The sequence below is a fragment of the Daktulosphaira vitifoliae genome, unplaced genomic scaffold (genome assembly GCF_025091365.1).
Source record: "Daktulosphaira vitifoliae isolate Bord-2020 unplaced genomic scaffold, ASM2509136v1 Scaffold_1, whole genome shotgun sequence".
Classification (NCBI taxonomy): domain Eukaryota; kingdom Metazoa; phylum Arthropoda; class Insecta; order Hemiptera; family Phylloxeridae; genus Daktulosphaira; species Daktulosphaira vitifoliae.
In genome coordinates this window covers 52,323,490-52,335,107 of record NW_026099572.1, presented here as the reverse complement: position 1 = coordinate 52,335,107, position 11,618 = coordinate 52,323,490, and the positions used below count along the sequence as shown (strand labels likewise).

The 11,618-nt window shown below is 24.6% G+C and overlaps 2 protein-coding genes across 3 annotated transcripts; both read left to right on the top strand.

The window, feature by feature from the left end:
* The first annotated feature begins 842 nt into the window (after window positions 1-842).
* On the top strand, window positions 843-6,978 carry LOC126910259 (terminal uridylyltransferase Tailor-like). 2 transcript variants are annotated; one of them, XM_050692663.1, is made up of 6 exons: window positions 843-1,098; window positions 2,013-2,362; window positions 3,935-4,159; window positions 4,512-4,725; window positions 5,362-5,567; window positions 5,791-6,978. In XM_050692663.1, the coding sequence occupies exons 3-6, from the start codon at window positions 3,946-3,948 to the stop codon at window positions 6,201-6,203; spliced, it is 1,047 nt and encodes a 348-aa protein (XP_050548620.1). In that variant the 5' UTR covers window positions 843-1,098; window positions 2,013-2,362; window positions 3,935-3,945; the 3' UTR covers window positions 6,204-6,978. The 2 variants fall into 2 exon arrangements, with proteins under 2 accessions (XP_050548620.1, XP_050548619.1); XM_050692662.1 differs by lacking the exon at window positions 2,013-2,362 and having other exon boundaries at window positions 845-1,098.
* Window positions 5,802-11,536, top strand: LOC126910258 (phosphorylase b kinase gamma catalytic chain, skeletal muscle/heart isoform). Its single transcript, XM_050692661.1, has 10 exons — window positions 5,802-5,841; window positions 8,534-8,647; window positions 8,727-8,881; window positions 9,051-9,335; window positions 9,396-9,486; window positions 10,061-10,090; window positions 10,163-10,269; window positions 10,364-10,461; window positions 10,532-10,777; window positions 11,080-11,536. Exons 2-10 carry the CDS (start codon window positions 8,562-8,564, stop codon window positions 11,218-11,220), a joined length of 1,239 nt encoding a protein of 412 aa, XP_050548618.1. The 5' UTR covers window positions 5,802-5,841; window positions 8,534-8,561; the 3' UTR covers window positions 11,221-11,536.
* The last annotated feature ends 82 nt before the right edge of the window (window positions 11,537-11,618 follow it).

The window sequence follows — 11,618 nt, the reverse complement described above, 5'->3', positions numbered from 1 at the left end:
AAATTAATGACAGTTTTATGCTATCAAATATGTTCCATGTTAAGGTTTCTTTTTTGGATAATAAACGAATTACATAAATTTGAAAAGACCATATTTTTTCCTTAATAATTAAGGAAAAATATATATTAATGATGGACACTATGGAATAGTTTTGACTAAAGGGTTTTATTTATTCGATTGTTTTTATTCACAAATGACTAGTTTTAGACAATCGAACTACCGAATAATATGGTGTTTAAAATAAAATGTTGATAGTTTTCAATTATGAATGAATGCTACAGAATGAAATTTTCATGACTATACTTTTGACTATCGGATGAAGTATATAAAAGTTTTCAATCGAATAAAAACTACAGTATATTTTACTTGATAGTTTGGTAGTCAAAAGTATCTAGACATGGACATTTTTACACAAATAAGATATTTATAACTTACGAGGGACGTCCAGAAAGTAAAGATACAAGATACAAGATATAATGCGCATTATATACTGGAATGGTTAGTAATCACATCTCCTATGATAAAAGTGCGACAGTCGGTAGTTCGGTGTCGATTGTTCGATAACTAAATACTATCGACAAACATTATGTTTTGAAAACAAACGGATGAATCGATAGTTTTAGACTGTCGAATAGTTTAATAATTATTTTTCATTGTTTAATATAATTATAATATCATAAAAAATATACATCATTATTATTATTACCATTACTGTCAATGATATTGATTTTAATTTATATAACAATTTAAAAATCAATTGTTTAAATAAAATTTATATTTTAACTTGATTTTGTCAAATATATGATTTACCTTTATCGCTCATTATGTTTATGAGGATTAGGTAATAGTCACAATGTATAATAAATAAACCAGACACCTGTGATTACAATATACAAAAAATTATATTGATAAGTAATAATAAATTAGTTACAACTATGAACATAATTTTTTAATTTAAAACAAATTATGTATAACTTTCGAGTAATTTTTATGGTGATATTTTTAGAATAATTTTTTTTTTAGTATTTCTAAACTTTAAATAATTAAATATTTGAAACAATTTGAAGAAAATTGCAATGAATATTGACCGATTTGATGGTAAGTTATTGACTTTCAAGATACTTTAAAATATTATTTATTTCAAAGTTTTAAATGAAGTCAAGAATTTAAATCTAAATCACATTAAGAACAAATGCGGTTTAAAAGGAGCGGCCTCTACGTAATCTATATATTAGAATGTATAATTGTATAAAAATTGCAAATATTGTTTTGTTGTACTGTCTACTAACTGCAAATAGATTGATTTTAGATTGTACCTGACTCAGGCTGATACTTCAAATTTGCTGCGTCTCTAAATATTTAATGTGGGTGTGGTTACTAATGCTACATAACATTTTTTTTAATTTGCCGTAGATAAATGTAAAGGTTTAATTTGTAAAATAAAAATTTCAGATATAATAAGTAAAAAAATGAATTGAATGAACTAATGACAATAGATATATCATCTTAGATTACTATTAATCTGCATAATCTATTTATAATAGTGCCATGATTATTGTAGGTTTTATGTAAAATACTTATGAAATAATTATTTTTTTATATAATTAGAATAAATGTTACAAGCTCTGATTTTTATGGTCAAACCGAACATTCAACTTTTCAGCTGAATCTGGACCAAATCGAAAAATCGAAAAATCGAATAGAACTCGAACCGAACATCAATTTTAATAATCTTTAGGCAAAACATTTATTATTATTATTATTGAACAAATTCTTGGTGATGTTTGATTATAATACTTCGATTTTCAAAACTATTTACAAGGAAAAAGTTCGGTTTGACTATTTTTAATTTAAAGCTTGATTTTCGAACTGAATCCGCTCCATGTTCTGTTCGGTTAAAATATCACTAATTAGTATAATCTGATCTAGTTTAAATGAAAAAAAAGTTATTATGTCAGCGTTAGTCTTATCATTGAATACAGAAATAAAATAATTATTTAGACTTATTATAGATAATACTTTGGTGGGACGTTTTAGATTATTATTATTGAATAATGATCTAATTAAGAAGATGACTGATCGAAAACATCTTGGAACCAGTATTTTGGAAAATATAAACAATTTCAAATTATGAGTGGAGATGAAAAATGGTGCTGCTATTTTTAAATAAACATTTCCAGGCCGTACTCACTCAGAAAAATTAATCAGTTTTACACTCTTTATTTCTAAATAAAGTGATAAAAATAAAAAAAAAATAATAAAAAAAAGGACACAAAAACCAGCTCAGAATCGAAGTATTTTGTCTGACTCACCGATAATTTTCTTAGTATCCTTATGTTTCAATTGGCTTCAAAACTATGGTGTAATAATTATTGTAGTTAAAAAACAAATTTTTAAAAATGTCTTTACTTGAAAGTTCTTATTTTTTTTTTTTTAAATTTTTTCTGGACGGCAATCAAAAATTGATTGAAAATACTTTAAAATTTAAAATTCCTTATTCAATTACATAAAAAAAAAAAAACTATAAAATGAAAGTTAATTTAAAAGAACCATCGCACAGTGGGATTGCGGCAAAATGTGGATGTGGCATAGTTGGGACAAGTTTAGATGATACCTGACATTGATTTTAATTACTGTCATTAGAAATACTACGATGCAAATCTGTAGATAGTGTTTAATTCTAAGAAATGGTGCATAATTACAAAAGCAAAATTAACTCCTATCTGCTTAATTATATCATTATTAGTAGTTCTTAGATTTATAAGTATAATTTATGAATAATATTTTTTATAGCAATTAAATATAGAATGAAATTAATATTTAATTATTTAATATTGTAATTTTTACGGAGAAATAATAAAAAATGATAAAGTAGTATATTTTGTTTCTTCTATGACAAACATGTATACAAATTAAAGGGTTTGATGCAATATTTTATAAAAAAATTTTTTTTTTATTTATGAATAAATACATTAGTCAAAGAACTCTCATCGGAATCAAAAATATACTTTTCTAAATTAACTTTTTGCACTGTTTTAAAATCTGAAATTAGACTTTTTCTATCACTTCTAAGTTTGGATATTATTACTAATTATTAAAAAATTAGTATTTACTTAAAAAAAAAAATAACTAAAATTATTTGGAGGTTATCCCCATTTAAGAGGAACGAGGGAATTTTTTCAATTTTTGAGGGTAATGTCTTCGACTGAATACGATTTGTGATCTTTTGACGTATCGTTGAAAGAAATCAATTCGGTGAGAGCTGAGAAAAAATGGTAACAGACACAAAAAAAACACATCATAGTAAAACCAATACCTTCTCAGCTTCACATCGAAGCTNAAAAAAAATAAAAAAAAAAATAAAAAAAAAAATAAACACATCATGGTAAAATTAATACCTTCTCAGCTTCGCATCGAAGCTAAAATATTAGTTAAAATGAAATTTAACAACACAACAGGGGACGAAATCATAGGTAAAACTAGTCATGGAATATTTCTGAAAATTAGTGTATTATAGTATACTACACACACAAAAAAAAAAGAAATCATAGTAAAATTAATACCTTCTCAGCTTCGCATCGAAACTAAAATAGTGTATCTTTAATTTCCTTAAAAAAAGAAAAAAAAATTTATGATTATTTTTTAAATCGATTCAATTTTTCGAACTATTTCTCGATATTTAATTTATGTAACTTCATCAAAGTTTAACAGAAATTAAGCTATTGAATCTAAGTAATTTTTTGTCACATAACCATAGCCGTAAGGTTGTAGCTAGGGAAGCTTATACCCCCTTAAAATTTAGCATAAATATATGCATTTTTATGTATAAATTATTATTTAGGAGGAGATAAAATGAAATTTAGCCACTCATGCACATAATTTTAATTAACAAAAAATAATTTAACTTATTTATTTTCACTTAAATTGATTTTAGAACTACCTAAAATGACACAAGACCAATTCTGTCAACAAATTAATAATTTATTATTAATGATTGATCAGACGAATGATGATTCTAATGTTAATCAATTAATCGACCAAGTAAAACTTTCTATTGAAAATATTATGAGATATCCATCAGGAATGGTTTATATTTTTGGATCAAGATCTTATGGATTGGCATCGTCTGACAGTGATGTAGACTTATATTTTGACTGTGGTAAATATGAACTTCATCTTGATGAAAATTGTAAAATTTTAGGATTTAATTAGTCAATTTTCTTTACATCTCTGACCTTTGAATGCGTAATAATATAAAGTATATAGGCGTTCACACGGAGTGGAAATGGGAGATAGAACCTCTACGATGAAAATAAATACATTGTGGAGATATATTTTAGAGAGGTTAAAAAAAATTCTTTTGTATATCACTTCTCCAAGAAAAACTATAAAAACATACTTTATAATGTTTTCATAGTATTTCTATCAGTTCATAAAAATCTAAATTATTTTTTTAATGATACGTTTTTAAAAAATAATTAGTCTTAAAAAGAATTGTTAACTTTTTTCAGGTGATTGTTTTTCTGGAAAAATTGCGTCCAATAGAGCCGCTCAATATCAGCTTATTGACTTATTTGCAAATATGGTTCAAGACAAGAAAGTTTTTTCTGAAATTTTAGTTCTTAAACATTTACATGTTCCCATCGTGCGATTTCGATACTTCAATCTAAAGTGTGACTTAATGTTTCGAAGTGGCTTAGCTGTACAAAGTTCTCGTCTTTTAAAGTTAGTATATTTTATAATTAAAGTTAAAAAGGTTTAATTTAACGAAATTAGTGAGTGTAAAACTTTGAAAATATCAATTATAGATAGTGAAATATAAATTAAACTAAATTATCTTTATTAAAATTTGAAAGAAATAATTAAATGAAAAAAAAAAGTTAACTATGACAAACAAAACCGTTTCGAAGCTAAAAATGATCAGAGAGGTTGAAGAAATTATTTTTATTGATTAATAATTTTGAAAAATTACCGACTAAAACGATTAAATATCACAATTTAATGGCTTTTGTCGGTAATGACTCTACCACACATCCTTTCAGAATTGCCTCATAAGTTTATGGTAATTTAAGATGTTCATTATTGATTATTGCTTAAAAATATATGTTAATTCCCATAAAAATTGGGTAGTGTATTGCGTGAAAAATCAGAGCTTAAGTAATTCTTTAGCATTAACTGATTTAGAAAAGAATACATTTTTTCTTCTCGCAAGTTTTTTTAAAAATTTTCTTGCGTTACAGAAATATTATTTCAACTCTTATTATAAAAAAGTGATAATTGACCAGTTATTTGCGATTTGTTTAAATATATTTTTGAATCAAATATAGTACCTATTATATTTGCTTTACTGTATAATTACAGATTATACTTGTCTAACAAAACTGTACGTTGGATTACTACCAGTGTTGTCAAACAATTCACTTTAGTAAATAAACTTGTAAGTGATAATTTATCAAGTTTCTCTATAATTTGGTTAGTATTGTTCGTTTTGATTCGCCAAAAAGTCATTCCTCCAGTTATTGAGTTATGGAAAACTTGCACCAGAATAGAACCATATTTTGTTGAAGGTATGTATCATTGTAACTTGTTACTATTTGTTCTGTTTTATCCTGTGTATAACTTTGTTAAATTTTTACTTATATTTAATTTCATTTATATTTTCAAAGAATTCAGTCAATGCCTCAACTTTGAATAACCGAATCTAAATTTTGTTAAAGGTTTTTATAAAGTGGGGCCTTGATCATTCCCCATTTCACTATCATTGCTTATTTATAATCTTTATGACTTTAGGATGGGATACAAGAATAGTTCAAGAAGAAAATGATGCCTCATTAATTTTTGGTAACTACAATTCTGATGTGAATAATTGGGATTTACTACGTAGTGTATTTGAATTTTACTCAGATACTTTTACATTAAAAAACTTTATATTATGTCCTATGTTTGGAGAGTTATTTAATAAGTCAACATTTAGTTCAGAATTTATAATAAAAAGCGATTCTGTCTTCAATTTTCGTTTACAATTAGAAACATTCAAACAAAATAAAACTATAAGTGAAGAGAACTTAAGAGATTATCACAAAATAATTCTACAAAATCCAATTAAATTGTGTAACAATGTTACTCCTTGGCTTACGGAAAAAAATATGGATATATTTATTGATATATGTACTAAATGCATGAAATCAATGTCTGTTATTTAAATAATATATAAGGTATGCAGACAAAATATCACCGATATAGTTGTTATTATAAGATGGCCAACGTTAAAATTTAACAAAAATAGATAGAGCGAAAATTTATGAGATATAATTTTGTAAGGGATATTATTAGGTAATACGACTTTATTACACGACGACAGTTGTGTAAAAATTCACGAGCCAACCACACATGGATTAAAAATATTAATAATCAAAAAAAGGTAAGTATAAACTTATCAATGATGGATACAGTTACACTAAATCACACACATTTTTCTAATACCTCAAAAATAGATGCAATTTAGTTTATGACAGTTTATTTATTTGCTATATTTTAACTTTCGCGATATTACAATGACAACTAAATTTTGTCCGGCGGTATTAGTGTTTCCTTATATTTTATCGGCGATATTTTTCTGTAATTCATATTAAATGGTATTTTATTAAAAATCTCAAAATATTTTTTACATTATACTTTTTTTTATTATTCAATACGTAAATACTACTGAATAGTCAACAATAGCGTTCAGACATACAGAGACGTCACTGAAGACTTTTTAACTAGATTATACTATAAAATAAGTTTTTGAATATCTACTGTTTATATAAGAATCAAATTTTAGTGAGTTATTTTTAGTCGTGTGCAAGTTTATTTTTATTGAAAACATATAAGATATATTAAAAATCAATGAATTTTTTTATTAGTTAAAAAAATATTTTTATGTATTTTATTGTTTTTGTAATAGAAGTCTCTATAATAAATAATAAAATTTTTGAATCAATGTTAAAAAATATCACAATTTAGTGAGGTTCGGACAAAGAGGGTTAAAAAATATAAATTTGGTGTTATGAGATTAAAATATTAAGAAAAAAATTCTTAACCATTTATATGAAGAGATAAGTCATAAAATTATTTTTCACATTAGTATTTACATGTGAAAATTAGGATTAAACATAAACTTTAAGTTTCAATTGTATTTTTCCAAAAGTTGCAATTTTACACTTATCTTCTTTTGATCGAACATCACAGACTTATAACGTTGTATGGAGTACTATGGGAATCAAAGTGTTTAGAATAGGTGTATATTATTTAAGAAATGCATATTTTTGATTTTTCGACAAATATTATATTATGACAAATGATGATCGGTTTATGATAAATCACTCGATTACTTGTAAAACAAATAAAATATAGAAAAAAAAGTTTTATTATTTTCAGTTGCATATCTTGATTTAGCAGCTATTTATTACTTTTTAAAAACATTTCATTTGAATTATTGGGTGATCAACTTTATTTTTTAAATGGCAACATACATATTAAATTAGTTTATAAAATAGAAAATGATAGAAAAATGAAGATGAGAGGTAGAAAGACAGTGGTGTATTAAAAATTTAAGAGCTCTGGGGCATTTTTTATTTGATGCTTCCCTAAAATTTTTTGTTAAGCTAAAAGTTATTTTTTAATTTACTATAAAAAAAATTCTAGGTACATCTCACTGCTAATAACTCTTAGATATTTCGCTTATCAATATATTTAGAATATGCTCAAACGTATTATTTTATATATTCAGGGTCGGACTAAGGTCAATATGGGCCTTGGATATATCCTACAAGGTAGGTTATACCTCGCGGGGGTATTCATAATTAAAAAAAAAATTGCAGAGGAACAGTATATATTTCCCTCAATGTAAAAATTTGTTTATAATATAATAAACATTAATAATTAATTTTTGAAGGAGCTTATTTATAAATTAGGAGACTGGATCCCTTAGTAGTGTTAGTGGATAGCTTATTTTAATAAAGTAATTAATTGATTTTTTCTATGAATACTCTATTTCAAAACCATAGACACAAACAATGTTAAAAATTCGTCTTAAAATTGTTAATTAGCACAGAAGTAATTTTGTTTGCTTAGCCTTCATTACAGTTTTTTCATTAATTTTTTCTGCTTTTTTGAGCAGAATTGTTTGAATTTCTCCAAAATATTTTTCTATGAATTATATTTTAAATAATATTTTTTTCTGTATATACAAAAGGTTAAATTGATAATATACTGAATGTGTTTAAAACTTCATTATATTAAACAGCAGACTCCATAAAAAATATAACAACTATCATTCATAAAAAATGCTTCCAGTAATAAAAATGCGATAAGTAATGAGTAATAACCTTATGATTATTTGATTGGTGATAATTTTTTGTTCTTATCTTAGTTTGTTATGATTGTACGAGTTAATCATATAATATTGTTAACATCGTTTTACCTTTGAACCATTTCGTTTTCTGTAAAAACCTTAACGACTAGATTCTTTTTTTTATGTTTGATTGCTAAGATAGGGGATCTTAAAATAAAATTACAAAATGGACAATAAAGATGATGAATTACCAGACAAAGATGCGGCAAAAGAATTTTACGCTCGATATGAACCTAAAGAAATACTAGGAAGGTTTGATTTTAATTATTCAACTATTCAATTTTTTGTTGATGTTTGTTTTAACCTTGAAACTAATTAAAAATTATTTTAGAGGAGTAAGTTCTACTGTTCGACGATGTATTGAAAAAGAAACTGGAATTGAATTTGCGGCAAAAATTATTGATCTTAGCAATGATCCTGAAAATAGAGAAGCAACTATGGAGGAAATTAATATTTTAAGAATGGTTATTGGACATGAATATATAAGTAAGTATTTTATGATTAAATGTGTAAATAATATAAAAACTTACATACAATTTTTAAAACACTTTGTTGATTGTCATTAAATTGCTTCTTAAAATTGTTATGTAATTGGTTATAATTTAGTGTTATGTATGCTTGTTAATTAATTTTTTTTTTATGATTATAATTACAGTTCATTTGCATGATGTGTTTGAATCAGAGACATTCATATTTTTAGTTTTTGAACTTTGCAGAAACGGAGAACTTTTTGATTATTTAACCAATGTAGTGACCTTGTCTGAAAAAAAAACAAGGTATATCATGAGACAGTTATTTGAAGCATTACAACATGTACACAATCAAGGAGTTGTTCATAGAGATATTAAACCTGAAAATATATTATTGGATGATGCTATGGATATAAAATTAACAGATTTTGGTTTTGCTAGTGTATTAAAGCCCGGACAACTACTTCGAGGTAAAACTAAGTCTATATTTATATTTTGAATGTGTATTAATTGATTAATTGTTTTTTTAGATTTATGTGGAACCCCTAATTATTTAGCTCCAGAAGTTTTAAGAGTCAATATGTTTGATGATGCTGAAGGATATGGATTCTCTTGTGATTTGTAAATTATAATTATGATTTAATACATTTTTTTCAAATCTATTCCTACTATATTTTTTATTTTGATGTGTTGATTTTAATTATAAAAAAAAGTTTAAATACAGGGTTATTCTTTAACTAAGTTTCATTTAATATCTTCATATGTATAAGATAATATATAATTGTTTTTTTTCGGAAGTTATTAGTATTCTACTCACTTAAATTAACAAAAAAAACTTTCGTTTTTTTATTTTTAATATATATTTTTTGTTAAAACTTTTGAAATAATGGTTCCAATATTGTAATTAATCAGCTAATTTCTTAGTTGAATTATTATTTTTTATCTGTAGCTAGTAATCGTGTAATATGTTTCATAACATATTATGTTTCCATTGAAAAAATTAAAAATAATACAATTCTAAGGGGATAAAATATAGTTTTGTATTAATTATAATGTATAAGATATTAATAACTTCTGCAAAAAAAGAAAATTACAATTTTACCTTATAATTTTGATGATATTGTATGGGACATAGTTGGTAAGTCAATCAGTATATCGTGTCAAATGTTGATAGTAATTTTTAAATTATTTATAGGTGGGCGTGTGGTGTAGTTATGTATACACTGTAAGTTTATAAATCTTAAAATGTGAAAACTGAAAAAAAATGGTTTTCAAGTATAATATTTTTACTATTTAGATTAATTGGTTGCCCTCCATTTTGGCATAGAAAACAAATGATTATGTTAAGAAATATAATGGAGGGAAAATATTCATTTGACTCTCCTGAATGGCAAGACATTTCTGGTAAAATAAAATAGTTAGTCCAAATTAGAATATAAAACTTTTAATAAGGCTTAACAATGTCATAATATAATAAATAAGTATTTATGTAATGTAGAAGCTCCTAAAGATCTAATTCGAAAACTCTTGGTATTAAATCCAAATGAGAGGTTTACCGTTGATGAAGCATTAGAACATCCCTTTTTCAATGTTAAAGTAAACTTTGATTTATCACTAATATTAACTTATTACCATGGATTAATTAATTCTTTTTTTATTAATCTAGATGTTTGATCAAGACATCGTACCACTTAAAAGAACTCTAAGTATGAAATCAACAAAATTTAATGAAATCTCCCAGCTTGCAAAACAAATTAAGGTTCGACCTTTCAATGCTCGAAAGAAGTTTCTATATGCAATTCTAGTTGTTCGAGTTATAATAAGATTAATTCATTTATTACCTTGCTCAACTGGTAAAATATCTGTGACTTTGGCAAAGCAAGACCCCTATAGACATAAAATTCTAAGAAAAGTAAGCTCTTGTTGTAATTTAATTTAAAATATTAAAAACTTGACCAGGAAGTGACATTTACTATCACATAGTTTTATTAAAGATTATTATTATAATTCCTTAACTTTTTTTACACTTCACAATTTGTTTTATTCATTTATGTTCTATATTATTCTATTATTTAATTTAAGTTCCAAATATTTTGTTAATTAACTTGATAACAGGCATTATATTTTTGATTTGATTTATACATAAAGGAAATATTCATTATATATTTAAGCATACAATTATTATATGTATACTAAATTTTGTACATTTTTCAGCTTATTGATGCTATGGCATTCAGGGTTTATGGTCATTGGATTAAAAAAGGCGAAGGTCAAAACAGGGCAGCCCTTTTTGAAAATATACATAAGACTGAACTAAAAGCTATATATATTAGTAATTTGTCTCCATCAGTGTAGATAGATTGAAATGTTTTGCTTCTATTTTGTTGGACATTTTTTGAAGTACTCTAAGAAAATCTTGAGTTACTGTGCTTCTATAATAGATATATTTGAAAGCGTTATTTTTTTTTCTGTAAAACATTATTTTTCTTTGTATTACTGAAAACTGCGTTTTTAAAGTTTTATTTAAATTACTAGTCAATTAGATGTATATTTTTTGTGTTCATATTTTAAAAATAGTTAATTTTTCTTTAAACTAACCTAATTATTATTAGTTACCTTATTAGCTTACAAATATTTTTATGTAGTTATTTTTTGTTGATCTAGCCATAATAATAATAATAAAAAAAAATTTTAAATATAGAAAAAAATTTGTTTATTATTATACTTGTTTAAATCTAGGTATAATACATAAT